The sequence below is a fragment of the Puma concolor genome, chromosome E3 (assembly GCF_028749965.1).
Source record: "Puma concolor isolate L17-30 chromosome E3, mPumCon1.1.hap2, whole genome shotgun sequence".
Lineage (NCBI taxonomy): Eukaryota > Metazoa > Chordata > Mammalia > Carnivora > Felidae > Puma > Puma concolor.
In genome coordinates, this window is record NC_141682.1 from 33,991,219 (window position 1) to 34,018,306 (window position 27,088).

General features: G+C 41.0%; 1 protein-coding gene across 2 annotated transcripts in view; it reads right to left on the bottom strand.

Moving 5' to 3' along the window:
* Nucleotides 1-466: 466 nt before the first annotated feature.
* Nucleotides 467-27,088, bottom strand: part of ATF7IP2 (activating transcription factor 7 interacting protein 2) — a 61,193-nt gene continuing 34,571 nt past the window's right edge. For both annotated transcript variants that reach the window (XM_086691272.1, XM_086691273.1), the window contains exons 8-12: nucleotides 22,602-22,675; nucleotides 21,409-21,470; nucleotides 20,659-20,728; nucleotides 2,597-2,682; nucleotides 467-1,984 (exon numbers count right to left, since the gene is read on the bottom strand). In XM_086691272.1, the coding sequence (XP_086547398.1) occupies nucleotides 1,571-1,984; nucleotides 2,597-2,682; nucleotides 20,659-20,728; nucleotides 21,409-21,470; nucleotides 22,602-22,675 (706 nt within the window). In that variant the 3' untranslated portion in view covers nucleotides 467-1,570. The remainder of the gene's footprint in view (nucleotides 1,985-2,596; nucleotides 2,683-20,658; nucleotides 20,729-21,408; nucleotides 21,471-22,601; nucleotides 22,676-27,088) is intronic.

A 27,088-nucleotide genomic window follows, 5' to 3' on the forward strand; every position in this document is an offset into this window, starting at 1 on the left:
GACGCGGGGCTCGAACTCCCGGACCGCGAGATCGTGACCTGGCTGAAGTCGGACGCTTAACTGACTGCGCCATCCAGGCGCCCCAAGCCTATGGTTTCTTTGATTCTCTGCCTGGTCTTTTTTTCCACCCCTGTCATTTCTTCGTTTGGGATAAGGTTTCTTCCCTTCTCCCCGGGGCCCCCGCTTCTCCTTTTTCCCAGGGTTACTTCAGCAAACGAATCAAAGCACATGAGGCGGAAGGTCCAACTTCCCACCACGAGTAGCGAGATAGAGCAGCCAAAGACACAACAGTGCATGCAAGACCCTCTAAAAACACTTCCTCAAATGCCAGGCCCTGGACAGCGTATGACCTCTTTTTAATGTAGTAGTTGTCACAGGTGCAGGACATAGCACAAGCTATTACAACACATAAAGGCCAGAATCGGGCTCTTCCAGTAGAAATGTCTTAGGAGATAAAGACACAGGAGACCGTAAGATAACAGCTTTATTTATGACTGGAGATGTGAAGATATTCACAAAATGCCAAGGAAAACCCTTCCTCGTTCAATTTTTGAAACCTCACAGGTCAGAGGACTGAGCTTTCACTACAAACCAGGAAAGGACACCTCTCGAACAGACGATTCTTTACGCTAAGAGCTGGTGTTCCTTTTCTCACCACCCCACTGGGCCCTGAAGTACACGTATGCAGTCTGCTCACGGTTTCCTGGGGAGCTTGTGCTGGCTGCCGTCTCACTTTAGTGCCCCTCAGAGGAGTTCACGGGCCGCATCTCTTGGGGCCCCCTAGGGTTACGTCCTCTCTCCGAGTATGACGGCAGCCAGCAAATGAACAGAGAGTAGCACTGAGGAGTCAGCAAAGGAAAGCTTTGAACCTCAGGCAGACAACTCCATTTTCTGGAGCTGAAATAGAGGGTTGGATACTGCTCTTATCAGAGATACTCTGTGTTTTGTATACACAGCACACAACGTGTAACTAATTTTATTATAGATATCAAAATATACAAACAAATTTAGGGAAAACCTCCAGGCTCTTTCCCCAGATGACTGACAGGGCCAAAAAGAAAAACACAGGGAGAGGGCAAATGATTAGCCCTTAGGATTTGAACAGAAGGAGAAGACATTTATTTTCGTAAAATCTTGGTGAGCACCCCAGGGATGACCCTTCCTTAGCAGAGAGCTGATTTTTCTTGTACCTACACTGACCACAAAAGCAGGGCACCGAACGCTGATTTCCAAAGGCGCAAGAAGTGGCTGCTCGTATCCTAGGGCTTTGGAGATAGAAGAGCAGTGCCTCCACAGTCCCGGAGGTTATGTACACAGCACAGCCGAAATGACGTGAGTCCAGGGAAGCGTATGTTTTAGAACATATCTTCTGGAAGTACTTATTGAATGCAAATCAGAAATTCATGAAACGAGACGTCACTTACAACATAAGGACGAGGCCTGTCCCTGTTCAAAGGGTTCACAATCTGAACTGGCCCCTGGCAAATAGTGTTAGAGGAACACTGTAAACCAACAACTCAAAAATGAAAAAACAAAACAGCGCGATACAATAAATAATCACCAAAGACTTTTAGGTGAGATTTTCAGAAAACCCAGGGATAGATTTTATATCACAAAATGGTCCATATCGTCCAAAAATGTCTTTTGACTGGACGGTAAAATAGTATTTGTTGGAAGCTAAAAATTGAGATAAAGTACAGGCCATTGGGAGTGGTAAAGCTTTAATTTCTCCGATTTTCTTCCAAATAAACTTATTACTAGGGTTGTCATGGCAGAGAAAGAGGTGATAGCTTTCTACAGGGGCACACTTGGGGTTGATTTTAGCGATGTTCCAAGTCAGCGCGATGCCCCTGGGTCTCAGCACCCGCTTCACTTTGAGCTCAGGCTTCTGCGGGGGAAGCGTGTCTCGGGTTTTGTCTACGAGCTCGGGCAGCAGTGGTGGTGGTTCTGGGAGAGGCGGCAGGTGCTCAAAGGACTCAGGAGCCTAAAAACACATTTAGAAAGTTTAGCGAGCTGGCTCGGCGGGCTCTGGTAATTTACACGCGCGCGACTGTAGTTCTAAATCTACTTCCCAGTTTTCTGTCTGTTTCTCCAAATCCTCAGGACAAAAGGATGCTTCAAGACTATGTGGGGCTAGGGCCGGTCTTTTTAAGCATAAGCTGCTTTTGGCATTATGATTTGCACACTCTGCAGTGTCACTAGTCCAGAACGGTGAGGTCCCAGACGTTCTGGATCAATATTCCAGCTCATTTCCAACTTGTGTTCCCAAACGCTGTGCTAGTTTACGTGAATGGTGTGAGTGCACATGAACACCCATTTCTCTCCACCGTCATCAACAATAGCGACTGCTCTTAAAAACCTTTTGTATACACACACACACACACACACACACACACACACACACACACACACATTTGTATTTGCTTTAACTTTTATAGCTTCTGGAAGACTCCATTATTTTGACTGCATACATAAGGAGATGTACAACAGCACAGTTTCAAAAGCACAAGCTGCAAGGGGACCCAAATGTGTCTGCCTAGGTAAATGGGTACTTCCCCTCAATCTGGAAGGAGCATCCCTTATAGAGCATCAGTACCTGGGCTGCATTTTGTGCCACTGGGGTTGTCTCTTTTGAGGTTGAAACCGCTTTTGCGGGTGACTCCAGGGTGGATACTGAACTTTCTGTGAACACAAGGTGTAAGAAGTAAAATTTATCTGCAACAATCAATTCCATAGCCTTTAAGCAAAGCTAGTTACGTCTACCTTAACTTTCTGTATCACAATTATACTGTTAAAACATATACTCCAAGTATTAGGAACCTTGAGACAACAGAAGATGACATAATATTCATATTGTTTAATAACAATTAGGGGCGCCTGGGTGGCGCAGTCGGTTAAGCGTCCGACTTCAGCCAGGTCACGATCTCACGGTCCGTGAGTTCGAGCCCCGCGTCAGGCTCTGGGCTGATGGCTCGGAGCCTGAAGCCTGTTTCCGATTCTGTGTCTCCCTCTCTCTCTGCCCCTCCCCCGTTCATGCTCTGTCTCTCTCTGTCCCAAAAATAAATAAACGTTGAAAAAAAAAATTAAAAAAAATAACAATTAAATGTGAACTAAAGTTACAAAACTGTGAAATAAGATGACAAACTTTTGATAAAAATTCAAGACCCAAAGGTGCTAAATACAGCGAACTTTCCTTCAAATGGGACAAGAATTCTCCCCTTAAACACTGAAGTCACTATGTAAGCTAGAAGTAGGAAAAACTACACACAGGAGAGTGCTCCTGGCTCAGGGCTCTTAGAGGTGGCTTGGGCTCTCTCAGGCCAACAGGATATTTGCAAACAGAGCCATCTGCAATCCTGTATAAATATGTGACACACACAAGTCCTAGGAATTCAAATGAAGTATCAGGCAGCCTGGAGGTTATAGGACTCTGCTGTGGAGGCTGCTTCAGCCTAGAGGGCATCGGATATACCACTGACCCTTGAACAACACAGGCTCGGTCCACCTAGACGTCGCTGTTTTTCATTAAATGTAGTACAGTCCTGTACAAATATTTTCTCTCCCTTGTAATTGTCAAGCCATTTTTTCTCTAGCTTACTGTATTGTAAGAAAACAGTATATACGACATAGAACACACAAACAGGTATTGACTGTTATCAGTAAGGTTTCCAGTCAACAGTGGGTTGTTAGTAGTTACATTCTGGGGAGCCAACAGTCATATGCAGATTTTCTTTATTTTTTTCTTTTTTTTTTTTTTTTAGTTTATTTATTTTGAGAGAGCAAGAGAGCAAGTGTGAATGGGGGAGGGGCAGAGAGTGGGAGACAGAGAATCTCAAGCAGGCTCCACACTGCCAGCGCAGAGCCTGATGCGGGCGTTTGAACTCTCGAACTGTGAGATTATGACCTGAGCCAAAATCAAGAGTTGGATGTACAACTGACTGAGCCACCTGGGTGCCCCTAGGCAGATTTTCTTTTCTTTTCTTTTGTTTTTTTGATAAAAATGTTTAATGTTTATTTACTTTTGAGAGAGAGAGAGAGAGAGGCAGAGAGAGGGGGATACAGAGGATCCGAAGCAGGTTCCGTGCCGACAGCAGAGAGCCTGACGTGGGGCTCGAACTCACAAACCGTGAGGTCATGACCTGAGCCAAAGTTAGACGCTTAACTGAGTGAGTCACCCCACAGATGTTCAGCTGTGTGGAGGCTGGTGTCCCTATCCCCCACATTACCCAGGGTCAACCATAAATTGTGCACTGTGGTAAGGGAGAGGGGAGGGAAAAAGGAGAAAAAGGAGAACAGAAGAGAGCTGGTGAAGGGAAGAAAAGGGTAAAACAGAGAAAATGTGAGCCTAAGGGAGAGACAGAAGGTTTTAGTTGGCCCAGGACAATGTTCTGAGGTTGTATCCATGTAGTTGTATATAATAATATTTTGCTTATTTAAAAAAATTTTTTTTACATTTATTTATTTTTGAGAAACAGAGTGAGACAAAGCATGAGCCGGGGAGGGGCAGAGAGAGATGGAGACACAGAATCCGAAGCAGGGTCCAGGCTCTGAGCAAGTGGGTCAGCACAGAGCCTGATGGCGGGGCTCAAACCCACGAACTGTGAGATCATGACCTGAGCCGAAGTCGGAGGCTCAACCAACTGAGCCACCCAGGTGCTCCTATTTTTTTTTAAATAAGCTCCCTAAGTGGGGTTTGAACTCACAACCCTGTGATCAAGAGCCATGTGCACCGCTGACGGAGCCAGCCAGACACCCCAACATTTTGTTCATATTTACTGTTGAGTAGCATTTAGCTGTATTATAGATATGCTGCAACCTGTTTCTCCATTTATCCACTGATGGACATTTGCACTGTTTCTAGTTTGGGGCTACATGCATAAAGTGGCCACAAACATACGTGTCAAGTCTTTGTGGATGTGGGTTTTCATTTCTCTTGGGTCAATCAATACCTAAGATTAGAATAACACGGTCACATGGTAGGGGTGCAGCTGACATAATGAACCGCCAAATCACTTCGAAAGTGGTTTTACCATTGTACGTCCCTCCCGCTACGGCCTGGGAATTCTAGGCTGTTCCACATCCGACCCAAACTCTGTGTATTTTCAGTTGTTCTCCTTTGTAGCCATGTTGTGGCATCTCATTCCAGTCTGCATTGGCCTGGTGAGTAACGATGTCGAGGATGTTCTCTCGTGCCAGTCTACCATCCCCACAGCTTCTACAGTGAACTGTCATCCGTTCGTTGGCGTTTAATTGGCTCTTTTTCTCCCAAGCATCTTAAGGGAGAAGCTTATCAGATTGCTCATTTTAGACTTTCCATTTTTTCTAATATAAACATTTAATGCTAGTAACTTCCCTCCAAGCACTGCTCTATCTGCTTCCCTCAGATTTTGCTGTTCCAATTTTCATTCAGTTGAAAACATTTTCAAATTTCCCTTCTGACTGCTTTGACTCCTGGGTTATTTAGAAACGTGTTTGGTCTGCAAATACCTAGGGATTTCCCAACGATCCCTGTTACTGATCGTGAATTTAATTCTGCCGTGTCAAAGAACATACCCTGTAGGACTACAGTCCTTTTAAATATACTGGGACTAGTTTTATGGTCCAGAACACAATCTATCCTATCGCATGTTTCATATGCACTTAAAGAGAAGGTATATTCTGCCATGGTTGAGTTGAGCATTCTACAAATGTCAGTTAGCTTAAGCTGGGTTGGTAGTGTTGCTCAGGTTTCTACATACCCTGTCAAGTGCTGAGAATGGAGTGATGGAACCTCTAATTCTACTGGCTTATTTTTCTATTTGTCATCTCAGTCCTATAAGTTTTTGCATCAGGAATTCTGAAATGCTGTGATTAAGTACATACACATGTAGGTTTCCCAGGTCTTCCTGTTGAAATGACTACTTTATCATTAGAGATAGTCTTCTTTACCCCTGGTAATATTCCTTGTTCTCAAGTCCATTTGATGGTAATACCATCACCCCAGCTTTCTCACGACTAGTGTCTGTATGCTTTTGCATAGCTGTCTCCCTCCATCCTTTTAACCTCTCCATGTATTTATATCTGAAGGGCATCATATAATTATCTTATAGTTGGATCTTGTTTTCTTATCCAGTCCAACAAGGTCTGCTTGTGAATGTAGTATTTAGACCACTAACACTTATTCTAATTATCAGTATGGCTGGGTTTAACTCTACCATCTTGCCTTCTGTTCTCCATTAGTTTCGTTTGCTCTTTGCATTTTTTGTGGCTTCTCTTAGATTATTTAAAAATTCCATTTTATCCTCACTATGGTCTATTAGCTATACTTGCACTTAAAAAAATTATTGCTCTAGGCATTAACATATGTATCTTCAATAACTTAGTCTGTTTTCAAGTAACATACTAATAAAACGTTAAGACCCTCACAAAAGCATACATCCATTCCTGTCTTATGCACCACTATTGTCATATATTAACTTCCACATATATTATAAACTCTACAACATGGTATTACATTCTTTCACATACAACACTTTCCATCTGCTATCATTTTCATTTTGCTAGAAGAACTTCCTTTATTTTTTTTTCTGCAAATTTTTATTTAAATTCTAGTTGCTTAACATAGTGTAATACTGGCTTTAGGGGTAGAATTTAGTGATTCATCGTTTACACGTAACACCCAGTGCTCATTACAAATACCCTCCTTCATGCCCATCCCCCATCTCCCACCCCCCCCCTCCATCAACCCTTAGTGTGTTCTCAATCATTAAGAGTCTCTTATGGTTTGCTTCCCTCTCTCTCTTTTCCCTTCCCATACGTTCATCGGTTTTCTTTCCTAAATTCCACATGAGTGAAATCATACGGCATTTGACTTTCCCTGACTGACTTATTTCACTTAGCATAATATACTCTAGCTCCTTCCCTGCTGTTACCAATTATAAGATTTCATTCTTTCTGGTGGCTGAGTAATAATCCATTGTGTCTGGGTGTGTGTATGTATGTGTATCATCGTACACATACATACACAAACACCTTTAATCCATTCTTCAATTGATGGGGCACTTCGGCTCTTTCCATAGTTTGGCTATTGTTGACAATGCTGCTAATAAACATCAGGGTGCATGCACCCCTTAGAACCTGTATTTTTATATCTTTTGGATAAATACTTAGTAGTGCAATTGGATTGTATGGTAGTTCCATTTTAACATTGTTGAGGAACCTCCATACTGTTTTCCAGAGTGGCTGCACCAATTTGCATTCCCACCAACAGTGTTAAGAGGGTTCCCCTTTCTCCATATCTTCACCAACATCTGTTGTTTCCTGTGTTGTTAAATGTTAGCCATTCTGACAGGTGTGAGGTAGTTTCTCAATGTGGTTTTGATTTGTGTTTCTCTGATGATGAGTGATGTTGAGCATCTTTGCAGGTGTCTGTTAGCCATCTGGATGTCTTCTTTGGAAAACTGTCTATTCATGTCTTCTGCCCATTTCTTAACTGGGTTATTTTGGGGGTGTTGAATTTGGTAAGTTCTTTATAGATTTTGGATACTAACCCTGTATGAGATATGTCATTTGCAAATATCTTCTCCCATTCCTTAGGCTGCCTTTTGGTTTTGTTGATTGTCTCCTTTGCTGTGCAGTAGCCTTTTATCTTGATGAAGTCCCAATAGTTTATTTTTACTTTTGTTTTCCTCGCCTCTGGCGATGTGTCTAGTAAGAAGTTGCTACGGCAGAGGTCACAGAGGTTGCTATCTGTGTTTTCCTCTAGGATTTTGATGCTTTCCTGTCTCACATTTAGGTCGTTCATCCATTTTGAATTGATTTTTGTGTATGGTATAAGAAAGTGGTCCAATTTTCCCAACACCATTTGTTGAAGAGATGGTTTTTTTTCCCATTGGCTATTCTTTCCTGCTTTGGTAAAGATTAGTTAACCATATAGTTGTGGGTCCATTTCTGAGTTTTCAATTCTCCATTGAAATGTTCCACTGATCTATGTGTCTCTGTTTGTGCCAGTACCATCTTGTCTTGATGACTACAGCTTTGTAATATAGCTCGAAGTCTGGAATCGTGATGTCTCTACCGTTGCCTTTATTATTCAAGATTGCTTTGGCTGTTCAGGGCCTTTTGTGGTTCCATACAAATTTTAGGATTGTTTGTTCTATCTCTGTGAAGAATGCTGGTGGTATTTTGATAGGGATTGCATTAAATGTGTAGATTGCTTTAGATCATGTAGATATTTTAACAATGTTGGTTCTTCCAGTCCATGAGCATGGATTTTTTCCCCCCATTTCATTGTGTCCTCCTAAGTTTATTTTGTAAGTGCTCTTTGGTTTTCAGAGTATAGACCTTTTACCTCTTTGGTTAGGTTTATTCCTAGGTATCTTACTGGTTTTGGTGCAACTGTAAATGGGGTCGATTCCTTGATTTCTTTTTCTTCTGCTTCATTACTGGTGTATAGAGATGCAACAGAAGTACAGAGATGTACAGAAGTACATCGATTTTATATCCTTCAACTTTGCTGAATTCATGTATTAGTTCTAGCAATTTTTCTGTTGGAGTCTTTCAGGTTTTCCACAGTAAGTATCATGTCTGCAGATAGCAGAACTCTGACTTCTTCCTTGCTGATTTGGATGCCTTTTATTTCTTTTTGTTGTCTGAGGCTGAGACTTCCAGTACTATGTTAAATGATAATGGTGAGAGTGGATATCCCTGTCTTGTTCCTGACTGCAGAGGAAAAACCTTATTTTTCCCCACTGAGGATATTGGCTGTGAATCTTTTGTATATGGCTTTTATGATGTTGAGGTATGTTCCATCTATACCTACTTTGTTGAGGGTTTTTATTAAGAATGGATGCTGTATTTTGTCAAATGCTTTTTCTGCCTTTATTGAGACAGTCATACGGTTCTTATCCTTTTATTAATGTGGTATTATCACACTGATTGGTTTGTGAACATTGAACCACCCCTGCAACCTAGGAACAAATCCCACTTGGTTGTGGTGAATAATTCTTTTAATGTACTGTTGGATTCAATCTGCTAGCATCTTGTTGAGAATTTCTGGGTCCAAGTTCATCAGGGATATTGGCCTCTAATTCTCCTTTTAGGTGGGGTCTTTGTCTGGTCTTGGGATATTATATTAATAACTCTTCTTTAAATGTCTGTTAGAATTCCCCTGGGAAGCCATCTGTCCCTGAACTTTTGTTTGTTGGGAGATTTTTAATTACAGATCCAATTTCTTTGCTGGCTATGGGCCTGCTTAAATTTTCTATTTCTTCCTGTTTCAGTTTTGGTAGTGTGTATGTTTCTAGGAATTTGTCAATTTCTTACACATTGCCCTGGTTTTTTTTTTTTTGGCAATTTTTCATAATATTTTCTTAAATTTTTTTTGTATTTCTGTATTTGCGGTGATCTCTTCTCTTTCATTTGTAATTTTATTTATTTGGATCTTTTCTCTTTTCTTTTTGATAAGTTTGGCTAGGAGTTTATCAATTTTATTCTTTCAAAGAGCCAGCTTAGTTTCATTGATCTGTTTGTTTGTTTCTATATCATTTATTTCTGCTCTAATCCTTGTTTTCTCCTTCTCCTGCTCACTTTATTTGCTGTTCCTTTTCTAGCTCCTTAAGGTTAGGTGGCATATTTGACTTTTCTTGCTTCTTGAGGTAAGCCTGTATTGCAATATTCTTCCCTCTTAGCAGAGCCTTTGCTGCATCCCAAAAATTTTGCACTGTTGTGCTTTAATTTTCAAGCATGAGTGGGAGAGGGACAGAGAAAGAGGGAGAGTCCCAAGCAGGCTCTGTGCTATCAGCACAGAGCTTGATGTGGGCCTCGAACTCACAAACCATGAGATCATGACCTGAACTGAAATCAAGAGTTGGATGCTTAACCAACTGAGCCACCCAGGTGCCCCAACCCATTTATTCTTTAGTAGGATATTCTTTAATCTCCATGTATTGTGGTCTTTCCAAATTTTTTGTTGTGGTTGACTTCAAGTTTCATAGCACTGTGGTCTGAAAATATGCATGCATGATCTCAGTCTCTTTGTGCTTGTTGAGGGCTGATTTGTGATCTATTCTGGAGAATATTCTATATGCACTTGAAAAGTATGTGTATTCTGTCACTTTAGGATGAAATGTTCTGAATAAATCTGTTAAGTCCATCTGGCCCAATGTGCCAATCAAAGCCACTGTTTCTTCGATTTTCTGTTTAGATGATTTGTCCATTGCTGTGACAGTGGGTTGTTGAAGTCCCATACTATTATTGTGTTATTATCTGTGAGTTTCTTTATGTTTGTTATTAATGGATTTGTATATTTGGGGGCTTCCACTTGGGGGCATAAATATTTACAGTTGTTAGATTTTGTTTTTAATTTATTGTATTATTATTTATTTTTTCATTTAGTTTATTATTTATTTTAGAGAGACCACACACGTGTGAATGGGGGAGAGGGGCAGGGGAGAAAGGGAGGGAGGGAGGGAGGGAGGGAGAGAGAGAGAGAGAGAGAGAGAGACAGAGAAAGGGAGGGAGGGAGAATCTTAAGCAGGCTCCATGCTCAATGCAGAGCCTAACGTGGAGCCTGGGATTATGATCAGAGCTGAAATTGAGTCGGATGGTCAAATGACTAAGCCACCCAGACGGCCCACAACTGTTAGATCGCCTTGATGGACACACCCCTTAATTATGATATAATGCCCTTCATCTTTTCTTAAGTCTTTGGTTTAAAATTTAGTAATTCTGGGGCACCTGGGTGGCGCAGTCGGTTAAGCGTCCGACTTCACCAGGTCACGATCTTGCGGTCTGTGAGTTCGAGCCCCGCGTCGGGCTCTGGGCTGATGGCTCAGAGCCTGGAGCCTGTTTCCGATTCTGTGTCTCTCTCTCTCTCTGCCCCTCCCCCGTTCATGCTCTGTCTCTCTCTGTCCCAAAAATAAATAAACGTTAAAATTTAGTAATTCTGATATAAGTATGCCTACTCTGGCTTTATTTTGGCAGCCATTAGTCATGATAGATGGTTCTCCATTCCTTTACTTTCAGTCTGCACATGTGTTTAGGTCTAAAATGAGTCTCTTCAGGAAACCATCAAAACCCTAGAGGAGAAAGGAGGAAAAAACCTCTCTGACCTCAGCTGCAGCAATTTCTTACTTGACACATCTCCAAAGGCAAGGGAATTAAAAGCAAAAATGAACTATTGGGACCTCACGAAGATACAAAGCTTCTGCACTGCAAAGGAAACAATCAACAAAACTAAAAGGCAACCAATGGAATGGGAAAAAATATCTGCAAATGACATATCAGACAAAGGGCTAGTATCCAAAATCCATAAAGAACTCACCAAACTCCACACCCGAAAAACAAATAATCCAGTGAGGAAATGGGCAGAAGACATGAACAGACACTTTTCCAAAGAAGACATCCAGATGGCCAACAGGCACATGAAAAGATGCTCAATGTCACTCCTCATCAGGGAAATACAAATCAAAACCACACTGAGATACCACCTCACGCCAGTCCAGTGTGGAGGTTCCTCAAAAAATTAAAAATAGGTCTACCCTATGACCAGCAATAGCACTGCTAGGAATTTACCCAAGAGATACAGGAGTGCTGATGTATAGGGGCACTTGTATCCCAATGTTTATAGCAGCACTTTCAACAATAGCCAAATTATGGAAAGGGCCTAAATGTCCATCCACTAATGCGTGGATAAAGAAATTGTGTTTTTTTTTTTTTTTTAATTTTTTTTTTTTAACGTTTATTTATTTTTTTGGGACAGAGAGAGACAGAGCATGAACAGGGGAGGGGCAGAGAGAGAGGGAGACACAGAATCAGAAACAGGCTCCAGGCTCTGAGCCATCAGCCCAGAGCCCAACGCGGGGCTCGAACTCACGGACCGCGAGATAGTGACCTGGCTGAAGTCGGCCGCTTAACCGACTGCGCCACCCAGGCGCCCCAGAAATTGTGGTTTATATACACAATGGAATACTACTTGGCAATGAGAAAGAATGAAATATGGCCTTTTGTCACAACGAGGATGGAAATGGAGAGTGTTATGCTAAGTGAAATAAGTCATACAGAGAAAGACAGATACCATATGCTTTCACTCTTATGTGGATCCTGAGAAACTTCACAGAAGACCATGGGGAAGGGGAAGGAAAAAAAAAGAGAGGGAGACAGCCAAACCATAAGAGACTCTTAAAAACGGAGAATAAACTGAGGGTTGATGGGGGCTGGGACGGAGGGGAGGGGAGGGTGGGTGATGGGCATTGAGGAAGTCACCTGTTGGGATTAGCACTGGGTGTTGTATGGAAACCAATTAAACAATAAATTTCATATTAAAAAAATAAATAAAATGAGTCTCTTGTAGGCAGCATATACGAGACTTGTTTTATTTATCCATTCTGATACTCTATGTCTTTTGATTGGAGCATTTAGTCAATTTACATTCAGAGTGGTACTGAAAACATAGGAATTTAGCGCCATTGTGTTATCTGTAAAGTTGGTGTTTCTGGTGATGTTCTCTGTTCCTTTGGGTCTTTTTTCCCTTCCCCACTCAGAGTCTGCCCCTTTAATATTTCTTGCAGGGCTGTTTTAGTGGTCATGAACTCCTTTAGTTTTTACTTGCACGGGAAACTCTCTCTCCTCCTATTCTGAATGATAGCCTTGCTGGATATGCAGCCTGACTGCACATTTTCCCCGTTCAGCATGTTGAACAAATTATTCCACTCCTTTCTGACCTGCCAAGTTTCTGTGCACAGACCTGATGTGAACCTGATTTATTTTCTCTTATAGGTTAAGGACATTTTCCCCTTGCTACTTTCAGGATTCTTTCCTTGTCTATGTATTTTGTGAATTTGACTACGATATACCTTGATGATGGCCAGCTTTTGCTGAATTTAATGGCAGTTCTCTGTGCTTCTTGGATTTTGAAGTCTGTTTCCTTATTAGGGAAGTTTTCAGCTATAATCTGCTTAAACAAACCCTCTCTTCCTTTTTCTTTCTCTTCTTCTGGGACTCCTATGATACGAAAGTTTACACATTTAAGGAGTTGCTGAGTTGTCTAAATGTACAATTATGATCCAATACATTTTTTCCCTCTTTTTTTCCGCTTCATTATTTTTCATAATTTTATCTTCTATATCACTTATTTGTTCCTCTGCTTCATCCGTCCTCAGTGTCACTGCATCCATTTGGGTTTGCATCTCAATTACAGCATTTTTTATTTTGGCCTTTGACTAGTGTTTTGTTCTTTGATCTCTGCAGTAATGGATTCTCTAAATGTCTTCTATGCTTTTCTCAAGCCCAGCTAGTATCCTTGTGATTACTGAATTCCTCCGTCTTGTCATTTTGTCTGGGTCACTGGTCTGTTTGTGTGTGTGATTGTTAGGAAAGTCTGTTGTATTCCTACTCTTGAGAATAACGGCTATTATGGGGGTAAAAAAAAAAAAAAAAAGCTAGATCCTAAGTGTGTTTTGGTGTGCTTGTTAAAAGAAGTAGATCCAGGGGCGCCTGGGTGGCGCAGTCGGTTAAGCGTCCGACTTCAGCCAGGTCACGATCTCGCGGTCCGTGAGTTCGAGCCCCGCGTCAGGCTCTGGGCTGATGGCTCAGAGCCTGGAGCCTGTTTCTGATTCTGTGTCTCCCTCTCTCTCTGCCCCTCCCCCGTTCATGCTCTGTCTCTCTCTGTCCCAAAAATAAATAAACGTTAAAAAAAAAAAAATTTTAAAAGAAGTAGATCCATAAATAAATAAATAAATAAATAAATAAATAAAGCAATATTTAAAAATAAATTAAAGAAAATGAAGGTAAATCCTGGGTGTGCTTTGGTCTGCTTGTTAAAATAAGTTAGATCCTTGGGCGCCTGGGTGGCGCAGTCGGTTGAGCGTCCGACTTCAGCCAGGTCACGATCTCGCGGTCTGTGAGTTCGAGCCCCGCGTCGGGCTCTGGGCTGATGGCTCAGAGCCTGGAGCCTGTTTCCGATTCTGTGTCTCCCTCTCTCTCTGCCCCTCGCCCGTTCATGCTCTGTCTCTCTCTGTCCCAAAAATAAATAAACGTTGAAAAAAAAAAATTAAAAAAAAAAAGTTAGATCCAAAAAACAAAACAAAAAAAGGAAGCTAGGTCCAGTATCCCCTAGAGCCAAAGCTTTGCAGCAGTCTAAGATCAGTGACTTTGTGCATGAGGTGGGGGGGGGGGGGGTCTGTGTTGGCCTCCCGGAGGTGGAGCCTGCTATGCTGATTCTCAGGTGAACTTGCCCTAATGGAGACGCATCTGCGGGGGGGGGGGGGGGAGGGGGGGTTGCTTGGTGTAAGCGGCTCTAGCCTCCACTGGATGGCACTGTTTTGCTCATTGAAGTCGGTCCGTGCTGATGGGTAGAGGTGGGGGGACTGAGGGGTAGAGGGTGAGGGGGTGGGGATGGCACTGCCTTGCTCTCTCCTCCTAGGAGCTGGGAGTTTGTGCCCGCCACCCTTCAGGACGCCCTCAGAGAAGTGTGAATCATCACCTTTCTTGTGTGCCCCACTACTGCCAAATCCCTGCCTTCACCCTGCCTGTGTCTGAGTTGTCCACCTGCTAGGCAGCACGGTACTGCTGTGTTCTATGTTGGGTGCATGCCTGGGTTTCAAAAGTCCAAACTCCAAGACGCAGACCCCCGCTGATCCTCTGGGGGAGGGTCTTGCCTTGCTTTTGCCTTTTGCTAGTCCGTCCCAGAAGAGCAGTCGCAGAACTGCACGGCGGTTCGGAGTTCACTGTAAACTGCAGAACAAGGCTGGCACCAAGGTTTGCTGCCCCCAGCTGGTGTCTGCTCCTACGCTAGCGAACAGGGCAGCACGCTGGCGCCACCCGTTCTTTTTGTCCCCGGAGAGGCCATGCCACCACTCCCACACGTACTGCAAGCAGGGGAACTGTTTCTTCCTGTGCCACCCAAGGGATCCTCAGACCACGGTGCCTGCTCCCGGGTCTCCACCCTCCTTCCCCACCTGCTAAGCCCACCAGGCATGGCCACAGCGATGGCGTAGACCTCTAAAACTTGAGACTTTGCGCTCCACTGCTTGTGATAACTTGCAGCAGTCAGCCTTTCTTCTTTTCCTGGTTGATGGTTTCGAGGAAGATTTTCTTCTTGTGCAATCCGCTGCAGGTGCTCTCTCTCTCTCTCTCTCTCTCTCTCTGTTGCTCCCTTCTCTGTGATTGGGGCTCCCTTCCGTTCACAGCACCCACAGCTCTTTTCTCCCCTAAATCAAGTCTCTGCAGCTCCCCTTCCACAATATGGCTGTTTTTCTACTTTTAGTTGTGCGGTTTTCCTCGGTCAGGCCTCGGATCGATTTCCTGGGTATTCAGAATGATTTGGTATTTATCTAGCTGTGTTCAAGAGAGGCGGCAAGTTTAGGGACCTCTACCCCTCCCAGAACTTCCTTTATTTTTAATAATGAAGGTTTACTGGCAACAAATTTTATCTTAAAAAGTCTTTTTATATATTTATTTTGAGAGAGAAAGCGCATGTGTGTGGGAGGGGGGAGAAGCAGAGCGAGAGGGAGTCTGAAGCAGGCTCGTCTCCACCAGTAGCACAGAGCCCAATGTGAGGCTCGAATTCACGAACCATGAGAATGCATGAACCTGAGCTGAAACCAAGAGTCGAATCCTTAACTGACTGAACCACCCACATGTTCCTATCTAAAAAAGTCTCAAGTTTGCTTTCACTTTTGAAAGATATACTTGGTAAGGATTTTTCCCCCGGCCTTTTAATGATGTCATTTGACTGTCTTTTGGTTTGCACAGTTCCAAATGAGAAAACTGAATTCTTCGTTCTTCTCTCTATATTTTATGATACATTTTTTTTTCTTAAAAACAATTTTTGTTTTTTTTCTGATAGCTTTTAAGATTTTTTTCTCTTTACCCCTGGTTTTCAGGAATTGATTATGAGGTACCTTGATATGGTTTTCTTTGTATTTATCCTCCTTGGAATTTACTGAAGTTCGTAATTATGTGGGTTTGTGCTTTTCATTAAATTTAGAAAACTTCTGACCATACATGTATGTAGGTCCACTTGGTACTATCCCACAGCTCATTAAAAAACTCTTACTCCTTTTTTCCCCAGGCTTTTTTCTTTTCTCGTTTTAATCTTCCTTTAATTTGGATAGTTTCTTTCTAAGCTATCTGGTCAGGTACTATTTCTTCCAATTTACCAATTTGTTTTCCTTCTTCTGTGTTTAATATGCTGTTTTTTTTCCAGTCACTGAATTTTGTTTTCTAATTTGGTTCTATTTTATATATTTTCTTTCTCTTATTATGTTCCTGGGTACTTTTTATCTTTGAGCATATTTCGTTTTTCTTTTTTCAATTTAAATTTTTTATGTAATCTCTACCCCAATTTGGAGCTCAAACTCCAGATCAAGAGCCAGGTGCCCCAGTTTGAGCATATTTATATCACATCTTTCAAAGTCCCTGTCTGTTAATTTTGTCATCTCTGTCATTTCTAAGTTTGTTTCAGATAGATTGATTTTTCTCTTGGTTATGGATTCCATTTTTAAAAAAAAAATTTTTTTTAACATTGATTCATTTTTGAGAGAGAGACGGAGCATGAGCGGGGGAGGGGCAGAGAGAGAGGGAGACACAGAATCTGAAGCAGGCTCCAGGCTCTGAGCTGTCAGCACAGGGCCTGACGTGGGGCTTGAACTCACGGACCATGAGATCATGACCTGAGCCGAAGTCGGACGTTTAACCGACTGAGCCACCCAGGCGCCCCTGGATTCCACTTTTTTTTTTTTTTTATCTTTGTATCTCTAGTGACTTTTAAATTGGATAATGGATATTATAAAATGTAAATGGCTGTATGTCGAATTCCATTCTCTCTCATTTTTTTTTTTTTTTTTTTTCAACGTTTATTTATTTTTGGGACAGAGAGAGACAGAGCATGAACGGGGGAGGGGCAGAGAGAGAGGGAGACACAGAATCGGAAACAGGCTCCAGGCTCTGAGCCATCAGCCCAGAGCCTGACGCGGGGCTCGAACTCACGGACCGCGAGATCGTGACCTGGCTGAAGTCGGACGCTTAACCGACTGCGCCACCCAGGCGCCCCCATTCTCTCTCATTTTAAACAGAACACAGTGAGCTTTGTGTGGTAAGCCATCAAGTTACATGTAGTTCAGCTTGATCCTTTCGAAGTTTGTTTTTTGATTTTATTAGGGTAAGGCTACAGTTGCCTTTGCTCTAAGACGAGTTTACACCCAGATATTCAGAAGACTCTGCCACTATAGCTGGTCAAAATGGAAACATTTCCTACCTGTGAGCATAAAGCTCTTGGGTCATTCTTTGCCCAGATGTATTGAGTTTCACTCTACCCATGTGCGGCTTAATACTTCAGTGAGGCCTCAAGAGGATTCTATGCTAACCTCCTGCGGCTCTTTCTCTGAGTGGCTTCCTGATTCTGATACTATAGTCTTCCCCTTCTCTCCAGCTGCCTTAGCCTCTCTGGAGGCCAAGTTCTGTCTCCTGACCTCAGCAAGACAGACATTCTCTGTTTGGGAGCTCCTACCGTGTACCACAGTCTAGGAAGGGAGTTGGGACAATCTGTACAGCTCATCTCACTGACTGCCTTCTCTCAGGGGTTGTAGTTCCTATCCTGCAATATCTGAAAAGATTTTTAAAAATTACATCTTGTTTAGTTTAGTTTAGTTTGTTTATGGCAGAAAAGGGAAGTCTGGGATCCTTTACTCACATCACTACTCTCTATACGTACATTTATAACTTTTTTCTCTTGTCATATTACTAACACGTTTTCATCAACACATGTACTTCTTCTACAGCATTATTTTTAATGGCTGAATACTGCTGTACCATATAAATGTGTGCAATCAATCCTATATTTCTAGGAATTTAAGGATTTCCAAAGTTTTATCACAAATAGCACTGTGATGAACATTTTCAAAGAATTTGGGGGTCAAAAGGCTTCCATATTTGTTAAGTTTTTGATATTGATAAAAATGTCGTCCAGAAAGATTCACACTCCCATTCACAGTGTGCAAAATTATATTTCTTTTAAATCTCTTTAGTGGAAAATCTGCCGCACTAATTGAACATTTTGGTGGGAAAGTAAACTATGTGATAAACATTGTGCTAAAAGGATGGGAACTTACAGATTAATAAAGACACGGATGCTGTAGAAAAGAAGTTCCAGTGCTTTCTGGAAGACATATGTAAAGAAATGATTACAGGACGATGTAATCAAGCTAGAATATGGGCGTGCGCTAAATACCAATGGTAAGGAGAACCTGGAAGGAACAGTGTAGCCAGTGTCTAAACTGAATATGAAAGGATGAAGAGTGGGGACATCACACAAGCCTAGGGAGCCCAGAGGGGAGAGGCGTCCCAACAAAGGGAACCGCACACGTGGAGGTGGTGAGGAGAGAAGCAGCGCTACCTGTTGAGAGGCGATTAAGGCACAGCTAAGGGATGTGCAGAACATAAGCTCGAAAGGTTTGCAGGGTCTACGTCATTGAGGCTTCTGTCGTGCTAAGGGGTTTTGATTTTATCGTACACAGGTGTGTACACAGGAAGCAGTATTTCAGTGACAGCTTGCAAGAGTCACCAGAAGCACTAAGTTTAGGGCAGAAACATTAGTTACTAGGTTATGACAGAAGACCAGGCTAAAGGTGATGGAATTCTGAAATAAGAAAATACATGGAGCAGACCGGTTGGCTTTTCAGGAGACAGAACCGATGGGCTTGAAAAGTGACGAGACTGAGGAACGAGGCAGATCTAAGCGTCAAAAGTGTTTCCTTTTGTCTAGGAAAACGGTCTAGCTTGGAAAATAGAGTGACCTGGTGATACCATTCATCAAGACTGGGAATACAGGAGACAGTCTAGGTTTGACCTGAGAAACAAACTTTTATTGAGAACTGGATATTCTACAAGATAAACAGACTCGATGTTATCATGGGTCAGCAGCATGAATTAACATGATCTCTCTGTCCAACTGCTAGATTTCAGACTAAAGCCCCCCAAGTTAGAGGTCTGATTTATCTTCTCAAGCAGTGACAAATCTGTGTTCCTACTTTTTATTTTATTGTGTCTCCAATCCTGTACTTTGGGGAATAAGCTGAGGGACTCCCTGAGCCTGCACTGATGAGTTAACAAGGCAGAAAGAATTACAAAGCCATAGGATGCTCACACCCAAGTATGGGTAAACAAGATTAGGTGAATAAGGATAGAGAAGGGGGGCAAAGGTCCCCAGAATAGAGGAGGGGGCAAAGGCCCCCAATACAAAGGTATATGAGGTAAGCAAGATAAGGTATTCAGGGCAAAAGGGCTCCCCAATTTAGTACTATAGCAGAAAGCTGCTTTCACAGGAAGGAAGGACCAAATTAGGTAAACAGGTAAATAGGGCTACAGACCTCTGTGCTGTGGGTGAAGCTGCCCAGAGGGGAGCTGATTAACAAAAGAAAGGTGTCTTGTTAACCCTGAGGTTATGTGCTCTATCTGTCTTATCCTCTAGGCTAGCCAAGATAAACAGACGCGGGACCTCCTGTCTGCCCTTAACAACCATCTACCCATCTGCCTGGTGTCAGGATTTTGTTTTGTTATTAACCCAAACCCCTAAACCCCTTCAAGACCCCCTTTCCCTCACGTCCATGAGTTACTGTTCACAGTTTCACTGCCTCTTTGTGCACATCCATTACCATGTTTGTAAGCCTTCCGATCCTAATAAAAACGGAGCAAGGACCCTTAATCGGGGCTCTTGTCTTTTCCCGGATATTAGCCATCTCTCGCTTTTAATCCTGTGTCCGCTCTCTTGCTGGTCAAGAGAGAACTTTAGACTTAGAGTCTACAGCACTGCACCATGTAGTTTAGAAACAATTTGTAATCTGAATTAATAACAACCGATTATTATAGATTCCAATTCATTTTCAGATCTGTATTTCTAATTTTCATCACTAAACTGGAAATTGAAGGGTTTCTTAATTCTATCATGAGGTACCTGGAGATTTCAATGGTTCCAACCTTTGTTTGGGTCCACAGTTGAAAGGGGAGGAGTTAGACTATATATTTCCTATGCTAATCTCCATTTTTAAATATTACACAATTTTACTAATGCTAATAAGTAATATTTCAAGAGTTTATCAAGAGTTTGAAAAACATTCAAGTGCAGTTATTAAGGGCTGAAACTCTATAACTCATTACTAGTCCCAGATGACTATATTTTACTTCTTTCTCTTTAAATCTGAGAAAGAGGGCGCTGTTCCTCTTCCCTTTCATGTTATGCCCTAGATTCCTCTCACAGTGCTATTGTTATAGTTAAAGAAAAAAGGTGTGTACCAGGGAAGAGATTCATAATAGCCCCAAACAACCCAATGTCTTTCAGTGAGTGAATACAAACTATTTTATACATCTATACCACAGAATATTACTCAGCAGCAAAAGGGAATACTACTGATACACAACTCTGGTGACCCTCTGAGGGAATTATGCTAAGTAAGGAAAAGAAGCCAATCTCATAAAGATACACGCATATCATCACAGAACACCCACAGATGGTTGTGTGATTGGATTGTGGTGACCATCACATGAATCTCTACATGATAAAACTGCCCAGAACTACACACACACACATATACTGACACACTGAAACAAACTTTATAAATGTGTCAAATGCTTTCTGAATTGTTAGCTTCCATCCTACTTAAGAAGGAAAGACAACTCGTTTACCTGCGTTGCAGTTTGATTGGGCTTCTTTTGTCAGATCGATCACAGAATCAAATTTCTTTTTCTCTGTGGCCTGAAAAGTTGTTGTTAAAGAAACAAGATTTTGCCTCCATAACAGAACATATTTTTTTAAAAAATAAATCACAAATTTTAAATTACCATTTAGAAGACAGAACATCCTGTAAGTCCTTAAGGTTTAATTTAATTCTACTATGAGAGAGAAGCTCAGGAAATACTACGTGGTTTTTCACAATATGACTAAGCAGAGTCTGAGTTAATTTGGTAAGTAAGTATGGTTTTGAAATATGTTTATCATTAAGTGTTTGCTTTTATTTTTTTAAATTTTTTCTCTCTCTTAATGTTTATTTTTGACAGAGAAGAGTGCCTGTGCCTGGGTGCATGAGAATAGGAGGGGCAGAGACAGAAGGAGACAGAGGATCTGATGTGGGCTTTGTGCTGACAGCAGAGAGCCTGATCCCAATGCAGGGCTTGAACTCATGAACTGTGAGATCACAACCTGAGCCAAAGTTGAATGTGTAATCGACTGAGCCACTCAAGTGCCCTGTTTGCTTTTTAATGTTTAAGCTAGACTGGACCATGGGTATGCCAACTAGTCAAACATTAATTTCACAGAGAATGAATCTCCCGAAGAATGAATAACAAAACTAAGTCATCCAACATGTAGCAACACTCAAGTTCACAGAACTAACATATTCAAATAAACAGCACTCAGAAACAATATTTATTACCTACCTGAACTTCTGCTTCAGCATTTGGTGGACTGTTAGAATTTCCTGATGTAGGTTTTCCAGTATCTGAAAGACAATTATTAAAATACCAACATTTGACAAGTTTATTAAGCAATTAAATATTTATGAACTTTGTAATATATACAAATGCTAAAACACAATAATGAGGATCCTAATTAACCATTTACCAAGTATGGGTACATAGCCACAAAAAGTAATTCAATGGACATACCTATTCCAAAGACCAAGGAACAGTGCAAACAAACAAAAAATCTAATTTTCGTTCAAAAGATTTTGTTCTCCTGTGACTTTACAACTGTATTAGTGACTCTTTTTTGAAAATCCATCTGTAAATTAATACAGCATTTGAGGAAAGACTTGGAAAGGTGCACGTTTTTTATTCACCGTATTTCTAAACTAGACTACTGGAGAGGGCTGAAGAGCATTCTATCCAGAACCAGTAGAAAATCTCAGATCAATGCTTAATATCCCTTGTAACTATCTGATTCACAATCTTAACAGTCCAAACCCTGGGGGCAATTCAGGAGATACATAAGTGGAGGCAAAGCTTTCTGAAATCAAGATGCAAATACTCTAAAATAGTAAAACGTGAAAAGGAAATGGATAATTTTGAATGAGAACTTCTAGGCCAACAAGAAAGCCATTTTAAAAGAGACGAACTTTAGAAATCTTAGGTTAAAGATTTTTACGTAAGTGAAATAAGACAGAAACTCTAAAGAAAAACAAAGTATTCTCACAGAAACTAAAAGTTAAAACATCAAAGAGGCAAAACAACAGCCAGACTTTAAATCTTAAGTGGACTGTAAGGTAACTTAAAAGACAAAACAAAAAGACAAACAAAAAACAAATCTGTCCCCCCAACACAGGCCAGAGCAAACATGGAAAAATAATGTATACGAAAGGGTAAGTAGTTTTAAAACTCAAAAAGCCATTAAACACAATAAACAAACAAAAGGCCATAAATTGATTAACACGAGTTTAAAAAGAAACCTCAGTTATATCAAGGAATCATTTACTTATTCAGATATTATTAACCACAGACATAAATTAAAACACTTTTGGAACCAGAATTAAAATATTTATTTATTGAAAGATAATATTCAATTCTCTATTAGAAAAAAAACTGATTTGAGGTTTTCTAATTTGATAGATGATATTTTAATCAACTTCAGATACCTGTTGGATTTGATGTAATTGGAGCTGTCAAATTAGGACTTTCCACAGAAATCAACATAACATCATCATTGTTACTAAAATGATAAAGAAAATTAAAAACAAAAATAAACTAAACATGCATTATTAGGCTGAAACATGCAATCAGTGGTTAGAATTCTGACTTAACATTTCATAACTGACACGTTTTAATCTAACAATTGGGGGCAGAGGGAGAGAGATGATAAGTATACAATATACATAAGTGTTCAACACATACAAGTCACTCTAACACGTATACTTGCCTTCATGAAAATTAAAAGTATAACTGAAAGAAACCCATTAAGACACTTAGACTCTTCCAGATACAGGACTATAACAAACAAAGCTATAACAAATTAGTTCTGCCATGATTCTACATTGTATCACTATAGTAGAAATAGTTACCATACATTTACTAAACTAAACAAAGTTGGTAAATGATGCTGATTGCGGTTACAGAATATCCTGAGTCAGAAGATTGTCTTCAGCTCCCATTTGACCCAGACTCCTTTCATGAGTTTATATTATTTTTTAAAGTTTATTTATTTGAGAGAGAGGAAGGAAGAGAGAGAATGGGGGAGGAGGAGAGAGCGAGGGAGAGAGAATCCCAAGCAGGCTCTGGGCTGTCAGCAAAGAGCTCAATCTCATGAACCACGAGCTGAAATCAAGAGTTGGATGCTTAACCCACTGAGCCATCCAGGTGCCCTGAAATAAGAGAGGCCTAAACATAATTCCTTCTTTTCTTTTTTTTAAAGTAGGCTCCACCCTGGGCATGGGTTCCCACAGGCCTTAAACTCACAACCCCTGAGATCAAGACCTGAGCTGAGATCACGAGTCAGACACTCAACCGACTGAGCCACCTAGGTGCCCCTACTACTGAGTTTGATATTTAAAATCAGAATCTTTAAGAAAATCTTGACAAAAATTTCATTAAGCCCATAAAATTGTTAGATGAATTTTCTATGCACAGAGTTACACCACTTTCTAAATTAAAAAAAAAAAAAAATAATGTTTATTTGACAGAGCCAGAGTGTGAGCAGGGGAGGGGCAAAGAGAGGGAGACACAGAATCCAAAGCAGGCTCCAGGCTCCAAGCTGTCAGCATAGAGCCCAATGTGGGGCTCAAACTCACAAACCGTGAGATCCTCACCAGAGCCAAAGTCAGATGCTTAACTGACTGAGCCACCCAGGCACCCCTACACCACTTACTTATAGATGTTTTAAATTTGAGCTTTTGTATTTAGGTCTATGATCCATTTCAAATTATTTTTGTATATGGTGTAAGCTAAGAGGGGAGGTTCACTTTTCCCTTCTGGTTATTCCTGCAACAGTTGTTGAAAAGACTATCTTTTTTCCAACAAATTACCTTGGGAATTTTTGTTGAAAACCACTGGATCATATGCATATTCTCTAACCTGTCCACTGATTTGTAGGTCTATCCTAAACACCACCACATAAGTGCTGTCTTAATGACTATAACTTTATAAAAGTCTTTTTTTTTTAATGTTTGTTTATTTTTGAGAGAGGGAGAGAGACAGAGTGTGAGTGGGGGAGGGGCAGAGAGAGAGGGAGACACAGAATCTGAAGCAGGCTCCAGGCTCTGAGCTTTGAGCACAGTGCCCGATGCAAGGCTCAAACTCACAGACCTTGAGATCATGACCTGAGTCGAAGTCGGACACTTAACCGACTGTGCCACCTAAGTGCCCCAACTTTATAAAAGTCTTAAACTTAGGTAGTGCATGTCTTTCAACTTTGTTCTTCTAACACTGCTTTCATCTTATAGATCTTTTGCACTTTATGTAAGTTTTCAATCAGCTTGTTACTATCTATAAAAAAAAAAAAAAAAAGGCCACCAGGATTTTCATTGAGACTCCACTAAACGTATAGAACAATTTGGGTGAAGTGACATTAATAATGAATTTTCTGATTTGTAAACATGACGTATCTCACCCTATATTTAGGTCTCCTTTAATTTCAGCAATTTCTTGTACTTTTAAAAACTAACAGATGAGTTTTTTAAGAGCAGCTTTAGGTTTATAGCAAAATTAAGTGGAAGGTCCAGGGAGTTCCCATGTACTTATTGTCCCTAACCAATCTCCCGCCCACAACTTCCCCATCAAAATCCTATATCACGGTGGTATGCTTGTTACAGATGATGAACCTATATTGACACATCATTATCATTGTCAAAGTCCACACTCTACAATTGGTTTCACTCTTCGTGGTGAATATTCCATGAGTTTTGACAAATGTAAAATGATATATATCCACCATTATAGAACCATAGACAGTAGTTTCACTGCCCTAAAAGTCCCTGTGCTTCACCTATTCTTTTCTCCTCACTAACTCCCTGGTGGTATTTGATCCTTTTAGTGTCTCCATAGTTTTGTCTCTTCTAGAATGTCATGTAGTTAGCATCACAGTATATACAGCCTTCTCAAATTGACTTCTTTCATTTAGCAATATGCATTTAAGTTTTTTCTGGATCTTTTCATAGTTGGAGAGCCCATTTCTTCTTGAGTATCGTGTAATATTCCATTGTCTTGAATGTATCGGTTTATTTATATAATGAAGGACACCTTGGTTGCTTCCAAGTTTTGGCAGTGACGAATAAAATTACATTTTATATGATTCTATTTTCTTTCCTTTCTTAGCCTATCAGTTATACTTCTTTTTTAGATGGTTCCCTTAGAGTCTATATGTTTACAACGAATCCAAAACTACTGGCAAATAACACTATGCTGCTTCACAAGTAGGGCAAGTACCTCCCAACAACAAAATATTCGTAATCTCTCCTGCCTTTGCCTTGTATCATTGCTATCATTCATTTCATTTAAACAAACACACACATACATAAATACACTGTTGCCATTCTTTCCAACAAACTCGTCAAATCACTTGATAAGATGAATAAAAGCTTGCGCTCTACCTTTGCTTATTACGTCTCCGACAATCTTCTTTTCTTTCTGTAGATCTGCTTTTCTGATTTATTTTCCTTCTCTGTAAAGAATTTTTAACATTTCTTGCAAGGCAGGTCTACAGGCAACAAGCACACTAAACTTTTGTTTGTCTGAGAAAGTCTGTATTTCTCCTTTGATACTGAAGGAGAATGTCACAGAGTACAGAATTTTAAGTTGGTGGTTTTTTGTTCTCTCAACATTTCACTCCACCCTCTTTGTGCTTACATCATTTCTAAGGAGAAGTTGGAGGTAATTCTTATGTTTGCTCAACTATGGGTAAGGTGTTTTTTTCCTCTGGCTTTTTTCAAGATTTTATCTTTGATTTTCGGGATTTTAAAAATCATATGCCCAAATGTAGGTGTTTTTTTTTTTTTTAAAATATTTATCCTGCTTGGTGTTTTCTGAGATTGCTGGTTCTGTGACTTGGTATCTAACATTAATTTGGGAGAAATTCTTCGTCATGATTGCTTGAAATATTACTTTTACTCCTTCTATCAGCCTCCTCCCCTTTTCTATCCTTCTGGTGTTCCCATTATGCTTATGTGCCTTCGTTTGTAGTTGTCCCAACTCCTTGGAGATTTCTGTTGTCTTTTTCTCTTTGCTTTTCTGTTTTCAAGCTTCTATTGTCATTCTCAAGCTGGGTGAAGCTTTCCTCAGGGATGTCTATTCTAATAAGCCCATCAAAGGCATTCTTGTTGCTGTTTTGATCTCCAGCACTTCTTTTTCATAAAATTTCCAGTACTCTGCTTCCATTATCTACCTGTTCTTGCATTTTTTTCTACCTTTTTTTTCATTAAAGCCCTTAGCAAAGTGGTAATTTTTCAAAATTCCTAGTCTGATAGTTTGAACATTTCTGACTCTGCTTCTGATGCTTAAGTCTCTTCAAATCGTGTTTCTTGCCTTTTAGTGTGTCTTGTGATATTTTGTTGTTGAAAGGGGGACATGATATACTGGGTGAAAGGAACTATGATAAAAAGGAAGTTGGTGATGCATTAATAAGACGGGGCAGGGAGGGGAAGCTTCTACTGGTCCTGTGATTAGCTCTCAGCTTTTAAGTAAGCCTGTGCCCTTGGAGTGTGGACTTCACTTCACCAGTGCTTCTCAGTCCCCGACACCCTTCAGGCGGGACAGGATGGCTGGAGCAGGTGGAGTTGGGTATTTACTTCCTCCAGATGGAAGGCCAGAGGGAGCAGGAACTGGACATTTCCTTCCCCCCAGGTAGGTTAACTTCTGGTAACAGTTTCTCTCTAGGACAGGCCTTGTCAAGAACAGAGTGCTCTGGTGTATTTTAGAAGCTTCCTTTCACCATCCGCCTCTATAAGCACGAGGGGATTTTTCTCCAGTATTCACCGTAAGGCCCTGGCAAAGCCCCACCTGGAGTTGCTAACTCTTGATTTGTCTACACTGAGCCTCCAGCAATTACAGTTTAGGTCTTCCTACCCTGGGACTGGTTCCCACGGAGTCTTCTGCTCTAGTTCCTGGATGTCGTGATGAATATTTCTGCCTGTTG